The sequence below is a fragment of the Eschscholzia californica genome, unplaced genomic scaffold (genome assembly GCF_041429995.1).
Source record: "Eschscholzia californica isolate CP2 unplaced genomic scaffold, dmEscCali1.0.p SCAF_4, whole genome shotgun sequence".
NCBI lineage: Eukaryota > Viridiplantae > Streptophyta > Magnoliopsida > Ranunculales > Papaveraceae > Eschscholzia > Eschscholzia californica.
The window spans coordinates 40,276,654-40,302,049 of NW_028238461.1; the positions used below are offsets into that span (position 1 = coordinate 40,276,654).

General features: G+C 35.5%; 1 protein-coding gene and 2 long non-coding RNA genes across 7 annotated transcripts; all 3 read left to right on the forward strand.

The window, feature by feature from the left end:
• Positions 1 to 904: 904 nt before the first annotated feature.
• Positions 905 to 6,919, forward strand: LOC147544668 (uncharacterized). Of its 4 annotated transcripts, XM_086637211.1 has the most exons (7): positions 912 to 986; positions 1,575 to 1,722; positions 2,156 to 2,742; positions 3,192 to 3,384; positions 4,392 to 4,456; positions 6,142 to 6,352; positions 6,437 to 6,919. In XM_086637211.1, exons 2-7 carry the CDS (start codon positions 1,612 to 1,614, stop codon positions 6,791 to 6,793), a joined length of 1,524 nt encoding a protein of 507 aa, XP_086493337.1. In that variant the 5' UTR covers positions 912 to 986; positions 1,575 to 1,611; the 3' UTR covers positions 6,794 to 6,919. The 4 variants fall into 4 exon arrangements, with proteins under 4 accessions (XP_086493338.1, XP_086493337.1, XP_086493336.1 ...); XM_086637212.1 differs by lacking the exon at positions 1,575 to 1,722 and having other exon boundaries at positions 905 to 986; XM_086637210.1 differs by lacking the exon at positions 912 to 986 and having other exon boundaries at positions 1,522 to 1,722.
• An 8,609-nt stretch (positions 6,920 to 15,528) lies between these two features.
• Positions 15,529 to 18,654, forward strand: LOC147544669 (uncharacterized). Of its 2 annotated transcripts, XR_015224388.1 has the most exons (5): positions 15,529 to 15,796; positions 16,409 to 16,542; positions 16,979 to 17,136; positions 17,537 to 17,621; positions 18,262 to 18,654. It is a non-coding gene; the product is annotated as an uncharacterized LOC147544669 (long non-coding RNA). The 2 variants fall into 2 exon arrangements; XR_015224387.1 differs by lacking the exon at positions 17,537 to 17,621 and having other exon boundaries at positions 15,559 to 15,796.
• Positions 18,655 to 19,989: 1,335 nt separating this feature from the next.
• LOC147544670 (uncharacterized) lies at positions 19,990 to 22,569 on the forward strand. The gene is made up of 3 exons (XR_015224389.1): positions 19,990 to 20,383; positions 20,728 to 20,943; positions 22,287 to 22,569. It is a non-coding gene; the product is annotated as an uncharacterized LOC147544670 (long non-coding RNA).
• Positions 22,570 to 25,396: the final 2,827 nt, after the last annotated feature.

A 25,396-nucleotide genomic window follows, 5' to 3' on the forward strand; every position in this document is an offset into this window, starting at 1 on the left:
ATCAAAATTTATTTGCTTGAAATATTCCTGTTGATAATAATCATAAACCGGTGGCGATAAATCAATTTCATGCCAAAATGGAAGAAGATTTAAGCAGTACGAGTCCAACTACTCCACTTTCATGAATTCCTACTACATCTATTAGCGATGGCTCTAGAACTGGTGGTTCTGGTGATTTTAACTAAGAGTCGAGCTGACCATTCATGAATTGGCCTAACAACTCCAGATTTAACAAGGATAGTTCACTTTCTGGCTAAATACATCTTTCTCTCCCAGATATATTTGGATCATGACTAACTCATTGATTGCCGATGGTCAAGTTCGAATTTGATGTGGTTCTTAACAATCACAAAATGTCACTTTTCTGTTTCTGAGAAGATTTTAGGGAGAGGGAGTTTTTAGAAAGAGAATGAAATGATGGGAGAAAATTTGAGAGAGAGAGAGAGAGTTGAGTACGTTAGAGGATTAAAAGAAGGGAGCTAACTTTGGAATAAAAAATCCAACTTTAACGGTCCAGTGACAATAACGACAAAAAGGGAGCTACCTGAATATTTCGATAAAATAAGGGGCTAGACCGGAAGGTGATCATAAACTAAGTAGGAAGCTGATATATACAGTCTGGTGGGTGGGGAAAGCAAGTCTTCTATTAACTAATAAGTGGAGTATCACCAGAAATAAAATGAGGTTTAATAACTACTCCACTCTCACGTTTGCCATGTGGTACGCCTTTTTCAGACACTTTGACGTAATTAGGACTTTATATTATATTGTCAAACGTTTACCTAATTATTTTTGTTAGTGCTTAAACCCTACAAATTGGTTTACTACTTCCATAAGCATTGACAAGACTCTTTTGTCTAAAGGTCCTCCTTAAAACCTTATATTATACGTTTTATTATATACATAGTACAATGTATTGGAGAATGAGCAAAATAAATAAAATTTATGTCGATTATGGACTTATGGTGATTCAACTCAAATTCATGGTAATTACGCTTAAAATTGTGAAAGTTTATATTGCTTGATTATTACTTGATTGAATTGCGGATTCATATAAGATTAAGGTTAGTTAATTAGTGCAAGACTGTTAGTGTCATTGTCTTTAGTTTCTGTGAATTGAACCCACGACCTCATGGTGTTTTAGCCGGGTACCATACAACTTATTGTGATAATTATTTTGATTGAATTGCGGATTCATATAAGATTAAGGTTAGTTAATTAGTGCAAGACTGTTAGTGTCATTGTCTTTAGTTTCTGTGAATTGAACCCACGACCTCATGGTGTTTTAGCCGGGTACCATACAACTTATTGATCTAAATTACATGAAATGGTTTTTATTTTGGTTTAATGAAAGCACCCCGAAAAAGTCAGCTCATACCTTTACTTCAATACTACTTTAATAAGACACCCAATGAAAAGTATTATCTTCAAAATCAAAATTTTGACAATTAAAGATTAAAGACTACTTTAACTAATTCATGCTTTTTGCCTAATTAATTAATCAACAATTTAATTAGTTTAGTAAGGTTAATACGCTCAATGCTAACTACTTGATTTGAATCTCCAATCATTAGTTAATCTCCTTTGATCGTATTCTTCTTCATCAACACGATGTTTCCATTTACTAAGAAGGCACCTACAACGACGATTACTAGTGTTGTTATTTTCCTCTTCACTTTCTTGTTCGCTGCTACCTATATTTATTCTAATTACAACGAATTTGTAAGTCTTTTCTATCAAATCAACCTTAAATATTTCTCATATCTTTCTTTTATACCCAAGAAAAGTGAACGATTGTTTTGTTTTATGAGTGAAATAGGTTTTGGAATTACTCTAATTGGTATTATGATATTAATTATCATATACAAAACGAATTCCACCCGTCCATCTCAAAATATTGTAAGGCAATATACAAACGTCTGAATTCGACTAACTAATTAGTTCTGTTGGTTTTGTTTTTCATTGTCTGAATTTGACTCGTAAAGTCTGTCTCGTCTAAACCAAATAGATCGAAAATCACTTGATACGGGCGAGTTAGACAAAAACAAAAATTCTAGTATTTGAATTAAATCGATTCAGATTCTAGATTTGATTTAGAAAAAACAAACACTACTGTAATCTAATTTTCGGGTTCCGTTACGCTTGTTTTCTGCAGAACATTAATGCAACTAATAGCCATTCGAGTGGGGGAAGTTCAACATGGAAAAACACTCTACTAAGCCCAAAGAAGAATACAACAAAGAGATCATTTGAATTTCCATTCAATTGCTCTAGCATTAACGTAACAAACGGAGTTTATCGTTGTCCAACAACTCCAATATCATCATCAAACTTTAATTCATCGTTAACAAAGACGAGTGAATGCCCAAATTACTTTAGTTGGATACATGAAGATCTAAGTCCATGGAAGAAAACAGGAATAACAATGGAAATGGTGAATAGGGCAGAAAGGACAGCAAGTTTCAGATTAGTAATTTTGAAAGGAAAAGCTTATGTGGTTATGTATAGAAAATCATTTGAATCAAGAGATATTTTCACATTATGGGGGATACTCCAATTAGTTAGGAGGTATCAAGGTATTATGCCAGATTTGGACATGATGTTTGATTCTAAGGATAGACCAGTTATTCAATCTAGGGACTATGTCCCTAATAGTCCTAAAGCTCCACCACCACTCTTTCGTTACTGCGGGAAAGCGTCGTTTTTGGATATTGTATTTCCCGATTGGTCCTTCTGGGGTTGGTACGTATTTATTATTACTATTTATTCTTCAATGTTATAGGCTATTGGGCCTAATTTTTTTCGAAAACTGAGTTCTTAGAAACGATTGCGTCCGGTAGATCTTTTTTCCGAGTCAAATCTAAAATCTGATTTGAGGTCTGAATTTACTATAACCAGATTCGAAAGTAGAATTGACTCAATTGAATGTCTGATTTGACTTACAAATTCTAATATATATTCTTTCAACAAAAAAAACTAATATATATATATATATATATCCTGGACTAGTGGAATCGACCAACTGAACCAAATGAACGAACTTAATCCGTCGAGACCTTGATTAGTTTGGTTGAGCTAGCAAAAAAAAAACAGTTGATTTGACCGACTGATGCTCGCCTCTGTGTATAGTTAATTAATTAGGAGTTTTAGAATGAGTTAATTTCTGAAAAATGATATTGTAATTGTACTAGGCCTGAAATAAATATAAGACCATGGGATAAACTGTTAGAAGACATAAAAGAGGGAAACATGAGAAGTAAATGGATGGAAAGGGATCCATATGCTTACTGGAAAGGAAACCCTAATGTAGCTGGTATTAGGAAGGAACTCCTCAAGTGTAATGTCACTGACAAACAAGACTGGAATGCTCGCATCTATGCTCAGGTACCCACCCCAACTACTTAAATTGCAATTTATAGTACTTCTCTTGTACACTACTTGTTAGTATTTCACAAGTTCATTGAAAATAAAGTACCACAATAGCCTAAAGCAGTATGGAAATAAAGTACTTTTCTTGAGTTTTACATTGGAGGTGCTCCGAGTCCCTAAAATACTTTACTTTTATACATGACCCTTGAGTTTTACAAAATACCAAAACATATGACTAAGACAATTAGATATCCCCTTCATCAAAAAAAAAAAAAAGACAATTAGATATCTTCGAGAGGTCACTTTAGAAATAGTGTGTCTATATCTCCATGTCATCATAATGGTTCGAGAAGACTAGAAGTCACCCATTGAAGATGAATTTTTAACACGAAAAATAATTAGATTGAAACTTCAAATATATATATTATATTAAAACAGATCAGTCGGTTATCCAGGGGATAAGTCTGGCCGTCCACTTTATTTTAGAGATTTACCTTTGATTAGATCGAACGACTGATATAAAATCCTTTGTAGTGTAATTTGACTTAAAAAATAAGGGTATTAGTGTAAACAATTAATTATTTTGAATATTCGGTTACAATCTCCCTAAAATAACTATATCTCATGCATCTTCTCACTCACGATTGCACATCCACTTTCCCCTTAATTTTAGTGATTCGGTTAGACTTCTAAGTCAGTTCAAAATTGTATAAATACGGTTCTCCCTCTCTACTCTTCAAACACATGTTGTGATTTAAATTATTTTCTTCTCCTCGAAGGCGTTAGCCAAGAGGGATCTTCCCCGTCCGCAGGACGGGGAGGGAACCTAGTATATATATATATATATATATATATATATATATATATAAAGTCGTGAAGTCGTCCTCTGAGCCCAATTTCATTATTAGACCTTAAATCACATAATATTAGCTAAAATAATAAAGAAAGAACCAACCTTTAAGCATTGGCCAAATTGAATTCCTAAACGATGCAGAAATGCTAACTAGTATTTTACTTTGCAGGATTGGGCGGGAGAAACTCAAAAAGGTTTCAAGCAATCAAATTTAGCAAACCAGTGCACTCATAGGTAATAAAATAATCTGAAATTAATTATATGAAATTGAAGATGATATGAAATTGAGATTTTTTTTTTTGTAATGTAAATTGAGTTTTTTAAGGAAAAAATTTGATTAGATGATGATACCTTGTACCTGACACACCTGACACCTGTTAAGCCCCTCATGGGCCACTACCCATGGCAGGCTATGTGCATAATTTCTTAATTTTGCCTGGTGCAGGCCCACCCATCAAGTCCGTTGGTCTTTGAAATATAGTACCCGGGCTTGAGGTACCCATGAGCGCCTGAGCCCGACTCGATCCCCACCCCCTACTCACAATGCCTCATCACTGACCTCAACAAAATAAAATGAAAAGATTGTTCTCTTTTGGTACCCTTTGTAGGCTTGAAAGATTCAATACGGTTACCAGGAACCAAACTGACATAGTTATTGGGAATTGATCTGGTTCAAGAGAACCAGATTGAAAAGTTTTGGCGGGTTACTGATGTAAGATCTAGATATAAATAATGATATGTAGAGTGAAAAGTGTTGTTTGTTAGTACGCAAATGAGAAATCATCGATATTATTCTTTATAATTATGGAGATAGACTTAACAATTCTTTCTGTAAAAACAGAGATAAACAATATAACTTCTATTTTTTTTTGAAAGAATAGGTTTATGAATTTCTTTCAAAAGAATAAACAATCAGTAACAATTCTAGAGAATGTTGAAAGAACAGGAAAAAATATGTAATGAAATATAACCGAGGGCAATGATCTTTCTTAAGACATTAATCGCCTTGTTTTATGTACCAATAGTGTAGGCAAAGTGTCTCACAGGATACAACGATTTTACCTTTATGATCGGATGTACTTCTAATCGAAAATCATTTGAACTTAAAGTAAATAGTATAGACTCTTGAGTGCTTTCTCTCTTAAAAATCTGATAATTTTTAAGTGGTTTTTTCAGTCTGTTTTTTGTGGTTTTATATATCGGTAATAGCCCAAGTTTTGAACTTGTGACTATTGAGGGAACAATCACAGTAGCTATTGGAGAATACAAACACAATGATTGTTGGTTTGTGAGACCATCCTAGGCTGTTCGATGATGATTTGTGTTATAACCAGGGCAAAGTTCCCAACGACCAGACTTGATGTAATCTCGTCCGTCGGATGACAATCGATCTAAAAATAAAAATGAAGGCTTCAACGCTCCTCGCAACGATGCGTACGTGCAAAGTGCGTGCGGGCGCCTCCAAAGCGCTCAATGCACCCTAAACGCCCATTCGGGTTCGCGTGGTGCAAACCGCGCAATGAACTCTATTATTTATTACTCAATACATAAGTATGTGAGAGTAAGTTATTATAACCCCTTACATTTTCTTTTCAATACTAGATGTGAGACTATTGCTAGCTCAAATCTTCGTCCCTATATAATCCAACCTCTGAAGGTTAATATCTCATTCATATGTAATTGGTTTTATGCGATTCTTAGCTTGAAATCAAGACCTCGATGACATGAACATAACAATATGCTTTTTGAGTCGTTTTGATGAATGGGGTCCACTCAAATACGCAAAAAACGTTCCCAGCTGAGGAGGACCGAGTCCAACAAAAAAAACTGTCAACTGAGTATTCCTTCCAAAAAAGGAACCAACTACAAACTTGGTACAAAACTAACAACTTTGTTTTGCCTGCAAAACTTGTAAATAGGTATAAGATATACATTGAAGGATCAGCATGGTCGGTAAGCGAGAAATACATTCTAGCATGCGACTCTCCAACATTGATGATAAAGCCAAAATACTTCGATTTCTTTACAAGAAGCTTACTACCTTTGAAGCATTATTGGCCGATTAAGTACAACGACAAGTGTAGATCAATCAAATTTGCTGTTGATTGGGGCACCAACCATACAGATAAGGTAACAAACACCCCCTCTAACTCTATGTATATGTATACACAATTTTTTTTATTTACCATCTAAATGTTAATAATGATATGACAGGTGCAGGAGATTGGACATAGGGCAAGTAACTTCATCCAAAATGATCTGAAGATGGAATATGTATATGACTACATGTTTCATCTGTTAAAAGAATACTCAAACCTATTGAGATACAAACCCATTATACCACCAAAAGCAGTAGAATTTTGTGTTGAGTCCATGGTTTGTGCTGCTGATGGATTGAGGAAACAATTTATGATGGAATCCATGGTGAAGGAAGCAAGTGATTCTGCTCCATGTTCAATGCCACCTCCTCCCAGTCCTTCAGATCTTCAATCATTTTTTAAGAAAAAATTTGATTCTATCAAGGAAGTAGAGATGTGGGAAAATAAATATTGGGAGAGTCAACCCAAATGATTATGAAGTTTATATATGTAGTTTTGTACTAATCACTCATTGTCTATCATGTAAAACTAATGGGTCATTTATTGTTGAAATTTTCTTTTGAAGAAATGAGCAGTCCATAGTAAACTAGGGTATTTATACCGATTCCTCTTTGGTTATAGTTTTTTTTTGTTGAAATTCTTTTGGCTATAGTTATATAACAAGTGGTTTACAAGGTAAGAGAGATTCACATTAACTAGGGAAAAATATCAAGAGAATCTCAAGTTATGGAAATTATTTTGTCGAGTACGCTTTATCGAATCCCACCATCCTCATCGTCACCGATATCACCCACCAGCTTTGCATGCAAGTTGACATTAGGACCTGCCCGAGCACAAGCCAGCTCCCCGAGCTCGGCCACTTTGTAACTTTTCTGAAGGACCACTATCGAGCGGGCCTCCGTTGAGGTTTGTCACGCATCCTTCAACGATTTAGTTGTGGTCTTTAGTTTTACAAGTATTCCTCAATGGCTTGTGATTCTCGAATGAAAGTTACATTGTAATGTCGTCTCGATTGGCTCTGCGCCACTAAGACCTATGTATCTCTATATAAAGATGACTGATGGATCATGAACATGTCCCATCTAAGTCGTTTAACTTAGGCTGTTTAGGTCATTTCGAGGCTTTACTATAATAAAATGATTGATTTGCCTGATTAGGTGTCTTTTGCTGGAGTTAAGTGCGAAAAATGGATAAAAACGGAAGCAAGATTATCGAAGTACATTTTGGTTATTTAGAGTCAAGGGTATCCTGGAAAATTTGACTAAGATTATTGTTTGATGAAAAGTAGAATCAACGACGATCCAGAGGCAAAAACGGAAGCCAAATCAGAATCCGGACAAACAAATTAGCCAAAGTCAAATTAGGAGTCAACTGGTGGGATACTTTCGAGTCACCTTTTGGACAAAGTGGGACCACGTGGCGCAACTAGAGAAGGTCTTAACTTGGCCGCGTCGGACGCAAAACATTGTAAAGCGAGAACCTTCCACTTCCCTGTGTCCTAAATCTGGCGTTACAGCTGATGCCGCACATAATTTCTCATGACCGCGAAGCAACAAGGTGAGACTCATGTGCACTTGATCCGGTGTTTCCGCTGCAACTTTCCCGTCCGTAGTCCCATTCCCAAGAACCGTCCAGATCCGAGATATCTAGATCCGATGGTTGCTGAACCATGATTTGTTTTAATCCATTGCAACCGAGTATATATTAGCCTTTGCTTTGAAACCCTAACGACCAGATTGCTTCATCCTCCGCTCAGCCGACAAGTGGCCATCTTTTTACCACAAGTCCCACTAGAAATTCCATTTCCCCCCATTTAGTCCCTTAATGATTTTATAGCCAACAAGTGTCCTTTCTTATTCCAAAAGCAACCCAAAATTTCTCTTTTCTCCCCAAGCCCTAATCGACCCATATAAATAAAGTTTTTATTTCCATTTTCTTCCTTATACAAAAATCACTCTCATTCCTCTTACTTTTAGTCTTCTTACATTTTCTTCAAAACCCTCTCATTTCTCTTCTAACCCTGAAATCCATTTTTTCTATCCTCTTCTAGCCACCTTCATATCTTGTTCCTAATTTCTTCATCTAAAGATCTCATCTATCTTGTTCCTAATTTCTTCATCTAAGCATCTCATCTATCTGGTTCATTGTATTAAACTTTGAGTTATAATGAAAGAGGTTTAATTGATTAATTGCATATTTTAGAAAGTGATTTTATATGGTGGATTCTAAAATTCTAGATCTTTTATCGTCTTGTTTCATTCCTCTTTAGTTTGTTATTGTTTTCTCATCAAAAATCATTTCAAAACAAATCAATTTAATAAAAGGAGATTAAATTCTAGATTTAAAGCAAAGTTACTTGTCATTGAGGATCGACTCCGGTCTTACCGGATTTATTATTACTTGACCCCGTATGCTTGCAGGTAAAAACCCCTTTTGGGCATATCAACGACGACACTAGAGGGGAAAGGGATCCCGATGCAACCTACCCCAGTCTCTCTCAAAACACAATGTAACTCAAATTCTCTCACCAAAATCATCACCCCCCCATTACATATCTTAATTAGTCTGATTCTCATTTTGAACATGAAGTTATTGAGAAACATCTGATCACCATTAACGCTTCTTTCTTAAAGACACTGGACCTTGTCCATTTACGAAACAAAACACCACGTACAACCAAGCCGCGGTCGAACTACGAGCAAGATCACGTTCGGTTGACGGTGATTTCTTCCCCTTACTTCAGTTATTTTCTTATTTCCGATATATAGACGTTAATTAGACCGTCAGAGTCATTTTGGTCGGCACCATCCTGGTGTCCTACAGCTTAACGATTTCTCTTCTATCTCCTTAATCATTGGCCTCTCCCTGGACGTCACCGGTGCTAGCATATACAAGATCCCATTTGTTGGAAAAAACGGGCACTTAGGCGCAGCGGAAACAAGAGTTTTTCCCTTTGTGTTAGTTACGAGGATAATATAGAAGAATATGTGGGAGCAATAAACAAAGAACTGAAAGTAAATAAGACAACGATTTTTAACGTGGAAAACCTCCTCAACGTGAGAAGTAAAAACCACGGGACTCGTAGTCCAACCAAATCAACTATGATAGCAAAGTAGTTACAGACTACGTCCAACCGAGACTCAGACCCTTCCCAAAAGAATCAATCTCAAACACGAAGAAACACGGAGAAACCCTCACAAGAAAGAACAAAACAGTCCAGAAATCTGCAGCCCAAAACGACCCTAAATTCACTAGGATTCCGGCGACCAATCAACGATCCCTCCGTACAAATACTATATGAATATGTCAAGAACAGTTCTGCCAAATTTCAGCTCAATCGGAGAAGAACTCACCGTCGGATTTTCCGAACAACGAAGACTGCGCGTGCTGAAAAAGTTCTGCCCCGCTCTTCTCGGCAACCTCCTTCTCTCCCTTCTTCTCTTGTGCGTTTCTAATTGTGTTGCATACTTCTAATTAAGATTAAGGAAGTATTTATAGACTTACTCTTAACTCTAATTCCACCGTCATAAGTAACCGACCCAAAGAAACTCGACTTGGGCTCGGGTTTGTTTTCCTAATCCAAACCCAACTAGGTTTCCCCACTAGGAGGAAAACCCAACAAACTCCCCTTCCGACTAGGTAGGAGAAACAGCCAGCCCTGTGTCCCCTTGACAGCCCTGGAAACAGCCAGCTTCGCTTTTCCTCGACAGCCCTGAACAACTAGCCCTGCTTCTTCTTGACAACCCTGGAAACATCCAGCCTTGCTATCCTTGACAATCCTGTAATCAGCCAGCCCTATTGTTTCTTCCTGAACAACCAGCCCCGCTATCCCTCGACAGACCTCCAGCTTCCCCTTCGGCAGAGCCTTCGTCATCATATCAGCTCCGTTATCGTCTGTATGAACTTTAACCAACTCTAACTCCTTGGAAGCAATCACATCTCGTATCCAGTGATACCTCACATCGATGTGCTTCGAACGCGAATGAAACGTCGAATTCTTGCCGAGATGTATTGCACTTTGACTGTCACAAAGCAATACATACTTATCTTGATTGAATCCGATCTCCTCAAGATAATTCTTCATCCACAACAACTCCTTACAAGCTTCAGTTGTGGCTATAAACTCAGCTTCAGCGGTAGAAAGTGCAACGCACTTTTGCAGCCTTGACTGCCATGCTACAGCTCCCCCTGCAAATGTTACCAAGTAACCCGAAGTAGACTTCCTGGAATCAACATCCCCAGCCATATCAGCGTCAGTGTAACTGACCAGTAGTGGCCTATCACCTCCGAAAGTAAGCTTCAAACCAGAAGTCCCTCGAAGATATCTCAAAATCCACTTCACTGCAGCCCAGTGTTCCTTCCCCCGATTAGAAAGAAACCAACTAACAGTACCAACCGCATGAGCTATGTCAGGTCTGGTACACACCATAGCATACATCAAACTACCAACTGCAGAAGCATATGGAACCCTCTCCATAGCTTCCAGCTCTGAATCTGTACTCGGACTATGTTGACTGCTCAATCTAAAGTGTCCAGCAAGAGGAGTGCTGACAACTTTAGATTTGTCCATGCAAAACCTTTGAAGTATCTTCTCAATGTACTTCTCCTGAGATAAGTAAATCAACTTGTTCTCTCTATCTCTAACAATTCTTATACCAAGAATCTGCTTCGCTGGACCCAAATCTTTCATGGCAAAAAACTTGCTGAGCTGCTTCTTCAACTCCAGAATTCTCCTCGAATTCCTCCCCACAATCAACATATCGTCTACGTACAACAGTAAGATGATAAAATCACCTTCACCAAATCTCTGAACAAACACACAATGATCTGAAGTAGTCTTGTTATAACCATGCTCCCCCATAACTGACTCAAACTTCTTATACCACTGTCTCGGTGCCTGTTTCAATCCATAAAGGCTTTTCTTCAAGCGGCAAACATAGTCCTCTTTGCCCTTCTTCACAAAGCCTTCCGGTTGCATCATGTAAATCTCTTCCTCCAAATCCCCATGGAGAAAAGCAGTCTTTACATCTATTTGCTCCACCTCTAGATCAAGGCTCGCTGCCAATCCAATTGCAACCCGAATGGATGACATCTTCACAACAGGAGAGAATATTTCATCGAAATCAATTCCCTTCCTTTGGCTGAATCCTTTCACAACCAACCTAGCCTTGTATCGAGGGAGCAACATGGTCTCCTCATGCTTAACTCTATACACCCACCTGTTAAGCAATGCCCTCTTACCTTGAGGCAACTTCACCAGCTCAAACGTATGGTTCTCCTCCAGAGAATCCATCTCGTCTCTCATGGACTTCCACCATTCATGTTTATGTTCATCTTCCAAAGCTTCGTTAAAGCTTTCAGGTTCTCCTCCATCAGTAAGTAACACATACTCACTAGGATCATACCTTGTCGAACGTCTCAGACCTCTCTCAGATCTCCTAACAGTAGGGAGGTTCTCGGTAGTTGGTGTTCCATCATGATCGTCACCATGACCACCAGTACCATCTTCTTGTGCGGGAGCATCAGCACCGGGTGTATCAACTTGAACCTCAACCTCGGCATGACCATCGACAGATGTAGAAGGAGCAACCTCCAAATCAATCAAACCTTCATAACCCTGAGCTGGATTTCCGGACTTGTCAATGTCCTTAATCGTTTGATCTTCCATGAACACAACATCTCTGCTCCTGATGAGCTTCTTCTCCACTGGGTCATAGAACCTATACCCAAAATCATCCTGACCATAACCGACGAACACACACTGTCGCGATTTCATCTCCAGCTTCGACATTTCATCTTTGGGTATGTGGACAAACGCCTTACACCCAAAGACCTTCAGATGACCATAAGAAATATCCTTACCGGTCCATACCCTTTCTGGACTATCACCCTCCAACGGAGCACTGGGTGACAGGTTCAACACATGAACAACCGAGCTCAAAGCTTCTCCCCAGAAAGTTTGCGCCAAGCCTGACTGTGAAATCAAACACCTAACTCTCTCGACAATCGTCCTGTTCATCCTCTCAGCCAACCCATTCAACTGTGGAGTCTTGGGTGGTGTCTTCTGATGCTGAATACCGTGTTCTGTACAGTAAGCATCAAATGGTCCAGAATACTCTCCACCATTATCACTGCGAATGCACTTCAGTTTCTTACCTGTCTGTCTCTCAACCGATGCCACAAACTGCTTGAAATAACCCAAAACCTGATCTTTGGACTTCATAAGATAAACCCACAACTTTCTAGAGTGATCATCAATGAACGTAACAAAATATGATGCACCACCAAGAGATTTTGTCTTCATTGGACCACATACATCTGAATGCACCAGATCAAGTATCCCGGGTTTTCTAGAAGATCCAGAAGACTTGAACGAGACCCTGTGTTGTTTCCCTGCAAAACAATGTTCACACTTTTGTAATTGCAAACCAGAAATACCTGTAATGGCATCCCTCTTGGATAACACAAACAATCCCTTCTCACTGATGTGACCGAGTCTCTTATGCCATAACTCCATGGCATCATCATTCTCCACTGCATTAACTGCATCCATGGAGACTTTAGTTTTCATCCAGTAGAACGATGAAAACTTATCACCTCGAGCCACCACCATAGAACCCCGTGAAAGTTTCCACTTACCCCCTCCGAATAAGCTATAGAAACCCTCATCATCAAGTCTCCCTGTAGAAATCAAATTCAACCGAATGTCTGGGACATGCTTAACTCCTTTAAGCAACAACCTAGTACCAATACTAGTCTCCAAGCAAATATCACCAATGCCAACAACCTGAGCTAAACCATCATTACCCATCTTCACGGAACCATAACTACCCGAAGTATAGGAATAGAACAAATCCCGCTGTGATGTAGCATGAGTAGTTGCTCCACTATCAATAACCCAACTGGATTCATGGCATGCAACATTAATAGCATCACTCTCACAGAGTATAAGAAACTCATCTTCAGTAACAGTTACTCTCTCTCTCCACTATCTTCTTGCTTCTTTCCTTGCTTACTCTCTTTCTGCAACAACCAGCAATTCTTCTTTAAGTGTCCTCTCTTATGACAGTAATGACACTCCACATTAGCAAACTCTCTCTCCACTATCTTCTTGCTTCTTTCCTTGCTTACTCTCTTTCTGCAACAACCAGCAATTCTTCTTTAAGTGTCCTCTCTTATGACAGTAATGACACTCCACATTAGCAAACTTGTTAGATTTGCTTCTGCTTCCGTTCTTCTTCGATTCTCTATGTGAACTTCTCCCCCGCGATTCAGTAACCAGCACATCTGAACTCGAAGAACTAGGATTTGACTGCCTCCTAGCTTCTTCATTCAAGATACTGTTCTTCACTAAATCCATTGAGATAACTCCTTCGGAAGTAGAGTTACAAAGAGACATCCTGAACACCTCCCAAGAATCTGGTAACGTACCAAGAAGCCATAAACCATAAATCCCCTCATCAAAGTTTATTCCCATATCAGATAGTTTGTTGAGTAACCCCTGGAACACATTCAAGTGATCAGTCATGGGAGTTCCCTCTCGATATCTTAACTCGAGCAATTTTTTCATCATGTACATCTTATTATTTCCTGTCTTCCGAGAAGAGCGGGGCAGAACTTTTTCAGCATGCGCAGTCTTCGTTGTTCGGAAAATCCGACGGTGAGTTCTTCTCCGATTGAGCTGAAATTTGGCAGAACTGTTATTGACATATTCATCTAGTATTTGTACGGAGGGATCGTTGATTGATCGCCGGAATCCTAGAGAATTTAGGGTCGTTTTGGGCTGCAGATTTCTGGACTGTTTTGTTCTTTCTTGTGAGGGTTTCTCCGTGTTTCTTCATGTTTGAGATTGATTCTTTTGGGAAGGGTCTGAGTCTCGGTTGGACGTAGTCTGTAACTACTTTGCTATCATAGTTGATTTGGTTGGACTACGAGTCCCGTGGTTTTTACTTCTCACATTGAGGAGGTTTTCCACGTTAAAAATCGTTGTCTTATTTACTTTAAGTTCTTTACTTATTGCTCCCACTATTCTTCTATATTATCCTCGTAACTAACACAAAGGGGAAAAACTCTTGTTTCCGCTGCGCCTAAGTGCCCGTTTTTCCCAACACCATTAGTTTCGGTTGTTGATCTAGTCGTTCGCCTGGATCATTGACCCGTTGACTATCAGTTCTTTGATTGTAGACACTTTTTATTGTCTCCATAGATAAGTTCACCGGGATAAATAGGTCATTTGGATTCTTCCATCAAAACATATAGCTTCTTTCCACCATAGGAAACATAGCCGCCGATGACATTCATTTCGTCTTGATCAATCTTAAAATTCTTTGAAATGTCGAACTTACAAAATTTTTAAGCCCTTTCACTCGTGTACGAAATGAAAATGAAGAAGTCATTTTAGATTATTTGAATCTCTCTTTTGTTTTAGTCATTTTCAAATTTGATTTGCTTTCGGATCGATTTAATTTTTTTTCTTAATCATTTTTTATATTGGTAGATTTAGCATCATCATACCAAACTATGTTCTCATCAGATTATAAGGTAAAATTATTTAGTTGCTTCTATTAATTTTTTATTTGAATGATTTGTTTGCATCATGATCAAACTGTTATTCTTTTCTTTGATTTTAATTCAATCTATGAATTGTTGTTCAATTGATTCTTGTTTTTCTAGGAAGTGATTTGACCTATGAACTTGTTACTATCTGTGGAATCCGATACAAACTACATATGTTTGTTCGATACAAACTGCAAAATGTTTGTTCGATACAATTTTTGTTTGTTCGTTACAAACCATTTTGTGTTTGTTCGATACAAACTAGTACGGAGTATATTCGAAATAAAATATGGTTCAACTTTGTTTTTATTTCAAGTATGGTTAAGAAAGATTAGTGAAATAAATGATCCAAGCATGTCTTTGTTCGATACAAACAAATGTTTGTTTGTGCGAAACAAACTAGTGTTTGAGTTTGTTTTAACATCTGACAATTTACATCATTTTACTAAAAAAAAGGTCAAACATGAAAAAATAACAAATAAAAGAAAGTTTTAGAGACAAAGAGAACAACAAAAATCTATATCTATATAACAAAACACAATGTTTTGTGCTGACTGGGACAAGCCGAAACACAAATCCGGCCATTCGTTGTGTTTTTGGTAGCATCTTGACTTTTGGATCTATTACCTACCAAAATTTGTTCACCCACTAAATACAAGAAGGTAAACAACATGATAAATCTGGACAGTCAAAACCCTCTCATTTTTTTAATCTACACCGTCAGTAGTGGTGCAACTGTCGGATTAATGACCCTCTTTCTGTCACTTTATTACGTGCAGTACTTCGTGTAGGCAGTAACTCTAAAACGCCTAAACGGCCAAACCCCTTGAACAGAGTTAAAGACAGAGAAAAAGGAGTTACAGAGACAAAGATCACACAGAGAGAAGATGATGATGAAGAAGAAATTTCTCAGTTAATCGTGAGTTTTTTTGTTTTAGTTATTCTATTAACTGGTAAATAATAACTAGATACAAAATTATTCTTTTGATTCAGTTGAGGAAGAAAATGAGAATATCTTGATTTTTGAACGTTATGAGTGAGATTTTGTTTCAATGTTTAACTTTTTAAGACTTTAGATTTCTGATTTTGTACATAAAGTGTTTGTTAAAATGTCTCTATGGCACATCATTGTGATGTTAGTTGTCATTAGTTGTTTTTTGTTAGGTTTAGCCCATACCAAAAGGGAATTCTCTGCTTCATCAAAAAAAAAAAGGAAATTCTCTGCTAAAATTTATGATCATACTGATTTTATCTAATAAAACGTGGGATATTTTTGTGGAAGTACTTAATCTAGGGCATCATTAGATATTTAGTACACAGCTTTTTCATATTTTGTGCTACTTGATCTACTTAAGTCTTCTATTTCTATCAGTTATATTTGGTAGCTTCTATTTTATCCTCTAATTATATTTTGTTTGTGATATATGTCTTAATAACCTTCTAGGTTCTGCACTTGGGTTGAAGAAGCTATGATTTACTTTATATCTTGTATGACTTTATCTTTAATTTGCTAGCTTAAATTTATTTGCAGAAGTCCTCCAAAGTCTTCAGGATAGGCTTCTTTAAGTAAGGATCACTGAAGGCTACCTTTAGTGATCTTTGCATCTTTAGATGTCAAAGGTGTATCATATTTTGTCAAAGGCAAGTAATTACTCTTCTTTGCAGGTATGAATTTTTTTCACCATTTCATTCTAAAAATCTTCATTTCATGAGGTTAAGAAAATGTTTCCATCAGTTCAATCTGATTTTAGATATTAGGTTACGCATCTCATTTTATGTTTGTCTAAATTTCGTTATGCAGAAGCTGTCATATATGTTCGGTCAATTGTCTAAGAGAAATTAAGCTTCTTGGAATACTATTACACATTTCACATTGTTTTTCTTGTTCAAATATGTTCCCCCCACTCACCTTCTTCTGTTGTCCACCCACTCTTTTTCATATAAATACTTTAAAAGAATTTTTACTTTGTAATCGTGTATCTAATTTGTCTTTTTACTCAGTGTGAAGTCTTTAACATAGTCATATACTCATATTTCTTTCTCTCGGGTTCTGCAAATTTTTATTGTCCCACTGACCCTGTTTGTTTCTTTTGTTATATAGATCTTCTTTCTTTTCTTTACATGATGGTGGGAGTTTTCTCTCACTCAACAATAATAGGAAAGCTACGTAAAACCTTCCAGATTCGAGGGGATTCTCATTTGTATTCCCCCGCTACATCTTATAAAATGAAGCTGCAACAGTTTTCCATTATATGTTAGGTATGTTTATTTTCTTTTAATTATGTTTTTTGTTGTTTTCATTTTTCATGACTATAACCATTTTTTTCCATCTCGGGTTAATTCCATCTTGGGACTGACCGAGATTTCCACCGAAACTGAAATTATACTCCTTAGTATATACTCGAATTACGGGTACAAGTACTGCTTCAAACAATTGTTTCAAACTACAGGGTTGGGGGATTGATTCATTTATTTAGTATTTATTAGAAATGATAGTTTTCATTCATTTTATCTGTTTTGATTTCCTGAATACTGAGTTTAATATTCACTTGAAACTTGAAATATTAGCATTTTATAGAATGACTTTAGTTGTGTTTCCTACATCTAATGTAGTTTCTTCAGATCCGCTTGGTTATATGATTGATTTGATGTGTAATAGGTACAATTTGTTTCTTTTTCCTACGGCAAACCTGAAATTTGGATCACTGATATGATTAGCCCTGCTATCATGCTATGCAAGTTAGGTAGTATCTGTTCTTCCCAAGTCATATATGAAATCTGACTCAATGATATTACTAATTTGTTTTGTAACTAAGATTGTTTAGGTTATCCACCAAAGACAATAACTGAAGTGCAATATTGAAGCGTTAGTTTAGGTTTTTAGTTATGTCTTTCTTTTGGAGTTGAATCTTGATTTGTTGAACCTTCAATATTTCAACTCAAAATTGAACTTTCTACTGATAATATTGCAATGCTCATTTGTAACTTCAAGTAGGCAGTGTAGATGGTTACATCTTTCTCAGATTTATTGTTTTCCCATTTGTAAACGATCCGGCTTAGGGTAATTATCTATTAATCTTCTACTTTGTTTTAGAATCATTTTTGTAACGTTTTTTTTATTGAAATGGAAAACAAGTGTCGATGATTTTTAGACCGAATAAGTTATTTTTCATGATAACTTGCTTAGTTTATGGCAATTATATGTTGATATTCTATTTTGTTTTGAAAATTTCAGTTTCTTTAGCATTTTATAATTTACCTTTCCAAATATGTTTGTTTGTTATGAGTTTCAAACATCTTCGCAATTTTTATCTTATTAGCTTTGTTTTCTCTTACATTAAGATTTTGTAGTTGAGTTTTTAATTTTTCTGCTGTTTCTTGCAGGTGTTGTATGAACTTGATTGGGACCTCGGAGAGCTTGAGGTATATAATCACCACTGATATATATTGCATAGGTTGTTTTTCTGTTTTTCTTTTTTGAGTCACTCTTGACGTTCAAGTTGCACTTGGGATCATCCATTATAAAATCTCTCCCTACTTTGTCTATTTGTAGTTTTATATAGTTGTGTTCTTATAAAGGATTTGCAATCTCTTCATGAGTCTTGATAGAGAACATGTGATGCTTCTTGTCATTCGTCCGCTTAGCCTCCTTCATTTGACATGTTTTTTCTCTTCTTCGATAATGTATGTACTTATTATCTCACTCTCTCTATACATTTTGTTCGTGCTCGGAGATATGACTCATGCTCTCAAAGTGGGAAAACAATATGGTCTCTACACTGTTTTTTAAATAATGTATTTTCTCCCATGTTCGATATTTAAAAAAAGAAGATTCAAAATTGCTACTACAGAAATAAAATGACACTCAAACTATCAATTTTAGATTTTATTCATTTTTATTGAACTTTTGTTTTTCACTTATGATAAGACCAGATGAAGTAAACTGTAACGCCCCAAGCCTTAACAGTTGCCGATATTGTCCCCGCTTTAACCACCTCACACAGGTACGGGGTTTTGTCCTTGGCGAAGGCACCACAAGCCTACCCAAAAGGCCTCGGTACTTACTAAGCTTGAGCTTACACATATAGCCCAGTCTCTGGACACTCTTGTGAGCAATGTGGGACTATTACAATCCCCCACCCTCAGCGAAGAGCCGTCCTCGGCTCTGATACCACTTTTGTAACGCCCCAAGCCTTAGCAGTTGCCGATATTGTCCCCGCTTTAACCACCTCACACAGGTACGGGGTTTTGTTCTTGGCGAAGGCACCACAAGCCTACCCAAAAGGCCTCGGTACTTACTAAGCTTGAGCTTACACATATAGCCCAGTCTCTGAACACTCTTGTGAGCAATGTGGGACTATTACATAAACTCTTCATGGAGGCCAATGCTGACGAACCAATTCAAAACTGAAAAAAGATTTAGAAGGTTTGTTTGGGATTCTCTTTTCCAAATTCTTCATAATGTTATATAATGGACAAATTCATTCATACTGCATCAAATTCTTACTAAAACTTGTAATTTTTTCTAGATTTTTGAAATCTTATAATTCATATCCTATACAAGTCCTTTTAAAAAGTTACAACCAATTAACAATTTGTAGTCTACACTTTTCTTTCATTATTATTGTTTTTCAAGTTGTTCATTAAGATAAGCTTTGCAATTTTACTGCGTGATTGCAACCTAATACTATGATGAGGTTAGAAACAGAAAGAGAGAACCGATACCATAATCTGGTGATTTATATTTAAACAAAAATTTTACCGTGCCGGAGGCACGGGTTATAACTAGTCTATATAACAAAACACAATGTTTTGTGCTGACTGGGACAAGTCGAAAGACAAATCCGGTCGTCCGTTATGTTTTTCCTCAAGTCTTAGCCATCAGATTTGTTACCTACCTCGAAAAAATAAAATTTGATCACCCTCTCAAATCAAGAAAGTAAACAAAAGGTTCAATATGGACCATTAGATATGGTAAACCTTCATCAACCTTTACATCTCTTTTATAATCCATCAAACTCTCATTAGTTGTAGTTATTCTTCATGTAACCTCTAATCAAATTTAAAGTGGTTTTATTGCTAATGCATGACCAGTCCTTTTGAGTTGAACGGTTGGCTTCATCTCCTTCACTACATTGTGGTCATTAAACCCTTTCCTCTTACCAATCCATCCAATCCACACATAAAATAGCAGTTACAATTCTATGCATCCATGTTTCTTGAAATCTTAAATCGACCATGAAGATAGCAGTTACAAGATTCTTAAAATTCATCAATTCATTGGTTAAGATCTCTATCCCTCTATATTCACTGACTTCTCCTTCTACATTCTTAAAATCCTCAATCTTTCAGCTACAATCTCTGGGAACACAACAAATCAAGATTTCATTGATGCTTGGAAGAAAGTAGTTCCAAATCGTTAACCTCGGAAGGCTTCATTATCTTTCGTACCAGACTTACTATAAATTTTTTCTTGCCTTCCCACTCTAATCTCTCATTCAAGTAGGTCAGTCGTTTTTCTTTTGTTTGACTGTGCAAATTAGTTTCTTCATTCTTATAATTTTATTGGTTTGTTCATTTGATATGTTGTTGAATTGATTTTGGTTATATTTGCTTCACAAAATGACTTCCACTTAATTATTTTGTTACATTGTTGACGAAGAAAGTAAGGTGTGATTTATTATTCGCCTATGTCAATTCTATTACATTGTTGAGGGGTATATACAAGTATATAAAAACGAATATAAGTTGTTTGATTAAATGTGAAATTAAACTGACTCCATGGAATGTATATGTTTCTTTATGGTTTAGCTGAAAATGACATCTATTTCAAACATCCTTAATTCTTAGGTAATGAAAATGGGATATTGAATTAGAAGAAAAAAATGGTTAATGGGCATTTCTTTGAGGGGATGAATCGATAACATGTTAGAGAATTCACTTGAAAGATTCGACAGAAGAAAATAAGTGCAATTCTTGAGGAGAATGGTGCACCAAAAGTCATATTATGAAGAATATTAGTATCTCAGAAGAAAAACTTAATCTTCATTATCTATATCTTTCTAGGTAATTTCTAACATTCTCTAACTTTGTCTTCTTAATATTTAGCATCTCTAATTAAATTGGATTTTTTGTTGCCTTATTAACGATGAATTTCCCTAATTTGATTATGAATTTGATCTACTACTGATTATAAACATTTTGGTTTTTCAACGGTTAGTGAAGAAAATGATGAATTTGATCTTCTAGGCATCAAAAAGCATAAATGCAAGTAGCTCTCTCTGAAACCACTTTATTTCTCTATTAACATGTTGGTTTGGTTCCAATTTTTGGAGTTTGATATGAGGTTTAAAATGTTAACTATAGAAGCTTTGAACAATGGAAGTTCCTAAGATGATAAGAATAAAAATCCATGCCTATAAAGAATTGGGGCCTTATTGGTGAATGAGAACTTTACCCTTCCAAGCATGCTCTTATTATTTGATCAAAAAAAAGTATGCTCTTATTCATTTCTCCATTTTTTTTCTTACTTTCATGTGGTTTATATTACTGTAATAAGATGGGGGATCACTTATTGTTATTCATTTCTCTTATTACTAGAATTGTATGTGTTTGAATTTTAATTCATGGAAACCTTTCTGTTTTTAATATATTTCTTTGATATGAATAAATTAGTTTTCCTTTTCTGGTATAATCTGTCAATCTTTCGGGCTATCAAGTGAAGATTAACGACTCGGCCATCACACGATACAACTCAACTATGTATACATATAGGTACTAATGTACGCAATTTATGTGTAACTTCTAGACATTCCAACCCTTCTCGAACTCGTAAATTCTTTCCAAATTGTATAAAGCTTTCAACTCGATTTATGTTAATGTTTTGAGGAGTTTACATCTCGAAATCTTCATACTTTAGCAGTTCGGGTTTCATGTTCTCTTCTTTAATCTACACTCTATTTTGTCAAATTGCTATGAAGTTGTAGAACTATTTCACCTTCAAAATTTGAGTGATAAGAATGTCCGACGAGGGTTGTTTTCGGATATCAATTATGTTTTCTTAAGTATTTACCACGACATTAAGGTTAGACGAGGGTTGGAATCAAATTGCTAGGTGAGCGTATGGATCTAACTACATTAAGACACCAAGTGTACAGGTTCACATTCCGCCTGAGAATGATATATTTTTCGAACCATCTTTATTCACAGGAGCTCTCCCTTGAATACAAACTTTTTCTTCCAATGCAGAAGGTTAATTCCCTCGGACCTATACATAGGGTTCACTTTGGGTTGCCAAATCATTTTGTGCAATTATCTGTGTGGGATTTGTGTTTCTAACTATGTTTATGTGTTATTGTTTGGCTAGGTTTTTATAATCCTATTCTGATCTTGAATCCTCTTCCTTGCAGAAGGCGTAGAACTTTGAAGAAATTATTCAGAAGAAATTAGAGTATGAAGTTGAAATTAGAGACTCGGTGTTGAACCTACTGATGTCTTTATGTATTTTACTTCAAGTAAACTAATATGAGAGATCTTGGTTACGAGAAGTGCAAAGATGTGAGATGGTAACACTTCATCGATTGTTTACTACTTGTATAAACTAACATCCAACTGAGTTTTCTGCCAGTTTTTACAAGTGATGGATGTTTCTAATAATTGGCATTGTCGAAGAAGAAATGACCCGAAACAAGTTCGTGTATTTAGTTTTGATAGTATATAACTAAATTGATACTTCAATATCTCTTCATCTTTTTCTGTACGAGCAAACTCATTCTGTTTTTTTGCTTCAGACGTTCAAGCGTATATCCGATATTTTTAAGGTCTGAACGCGTAAAATATTGTAAGAAGCGTTCGTGGCGTAGCCACGGGTTATATCTAGTCTATGTTACAAAACACAACTTAATTTGTTGACTGGGACAAAATAAATGCGTAGTGATTAGGACAAGATAAATGTCATCTCATCTACCTCTCTCTCATTAAATGTCTCTCCACATGAGCAGTTCACTTCCCATATTAGTTTTTTTTTTTTTTTGTTGAAACACTTCCCATATTAGTTAATTTATCTTTTCACCTTTACCTGGTGGATTTGAAAATGTGTGGAATACATGGTGCATAGTTCCCAGCTCTACAAAAATTTCTAACATGGTCCATATTGGTAGATGAATTTCAATATCTTAATATAAATTTCATCAATGTCAATGTGGGTAGTCTAAATTTTGAGCCTCCATCAGATTAATCATCGAACTTTCCATAAATTTCAATCTGGGTAGTCAGAATTTTGAAGCTCCATTTGGGTAATCATCAACATAAAAATTTATGATGATTACCCAAATGGAGCTTCAAAATTCTGACTACCCAGATTATGGAAATTAAAATTGAAATCAACCAACATAAAAATTTATGATGATTACCCAAATGGAGCTTCAAAATTCTGACTACCCAGATTGAAATTTATGGAAAGTTCGATGATTAATCTGATGGAGGCTCAAAATTTAGACTACCCACATTGACATTGATGAAAATTTTATATTAAGATGAATTTCAATATCTTAATATAAATTTCTAACATGGTCCATATTGGTAGATGAATTTTTTTTGTTGAATTCTAGCAAAAGACTCAAAACTTTTTTTTCATCAATATCTTAATATAAATTACAACATAGAATTACTAGTATTTGATTTTGCATTAAAGGTGCTCTTATTTTCATTAGTGGTTTGTATGGTGATGACTACTCAAATTTTGTAGACGTTGTAAACCTAATTGCAAAACAATAAAATTATCTCAATATCAAAACGAAAATTTATATTAGTTATAAATATTTATTTCGTCGATCATTATATTTTATTATATCTTCATTGTTAATGTGAAATTCATATTAGTTATAAATATTTATTTCGTCGATCATTATATTTTATTCTATCTTCATTGTTAGTGTGAAATTCATAATGTATTATTTCATCTTTATGTTTTTCTAATTTTGTACCTCAGTTTCACTGTGCAAGAACCATTGGATGTAACCTGCCATTACATACATATTGCTTTTAACCCCGTTGAGTGTTAAACGAACACTTAGCGCCAAGCACCTAGGGTCATGGCTAGTAACAATAAAAGACAAAACGTAAATACCAAGAATACAAAACGACGTTTGGAAAAAACAACCCATATAACCAAACAAATATTTCAAAAATTACAAAAATAACTAAACTATGGGTAAAAAACGACTAGGAGACTAAACAAAAAGTGAAATTCAAAAAGAAAACAGTAAAAACACAAAATAAAAGAGTATGGAAGAAAAATATAGTAATAAAGTTATTAAAAAAAAAATGTGAAAAATTAAAACAAAATTTTAGTGGGGTGGGTCTTCTACCACTTTTGAACTATTGTTGCCCAATTTCACCATTGCTCATACATCTTCAGTTGACTTATTGAATAGCATTAATGAGATCAGCCGAAGCACCCGAATGATAGTTGCAAGATAAGAAAGAAATTTCACATAATAACTAAGGAATATAATTAGAGAGAGAAATAGAATACTACTATGGGAAGTTTTATAAGGCCTCCCCAATTTTGTTAAAAGGCCTCCCCATGAACCATTTTACTTGCTAAATTATCACTGAGGGGAGGCCTTTTAACAAAAATGAGGGGGCCCTATAAAATCTCCCTACTACTATTACCACGGCTGGTAAATTTTGGACCTACCATCAAACTTCGACAAGTGGCCAATGCCATTCATTTACTTTTTTTTTGTTTTTATCATAACTACTCTCGTTGACTTGGGTTATTTTAGACAACATGTGTTCATAGACATTTTCAAGACATTGAGAGTTTGTAGACAAAATGTTAGACATTTCAAGACATTTGATCCATAGACAAAATGTCCTGGGGACATTTTAAGATCTTGAGTCCATTGACAAAATGTGTAATGCATATTATATTTGTGCTAATCAAAATATATTTTTCGACTTTTGTAGACATCTGTGAATATTTGTGGACATTGATGGACATTTGGTAGATATTTATTATTTTAATATTATTATTATTTTTTAATCACATGAAATAATATATTAATACTAACATTTCAAAAATATATTTTTCGACTTTCGTAAACATCTGTGAATATTTGTGGACATTGATGGACATTTGGTAGATATTTATTATTTTAATATTATTATTATTTTTTAATTACATGAAATAATATATTTATACTAACATTTCAAAAATATATTTTTCGACTTTCGTAAACATCTGTGAATATTTGTGGACATTGATGGACATTTGGTAGACATTTATTATTTTAATATTATTATTATTTTTTAATTACATGAAATAATATATTTATACTAACATTTCAAAAATATATTTTTCGACTTTCGTAGACATCTGTAAATATTGTGGACATTGATGGACATTTGGTAGACATTTACTATTTTAATATTATTATTATTGTTTAATCACATGAAATAATATGTTTATACTAACATTTCAAAAATATATTTTTCGACTTTCGTAAACATCTGT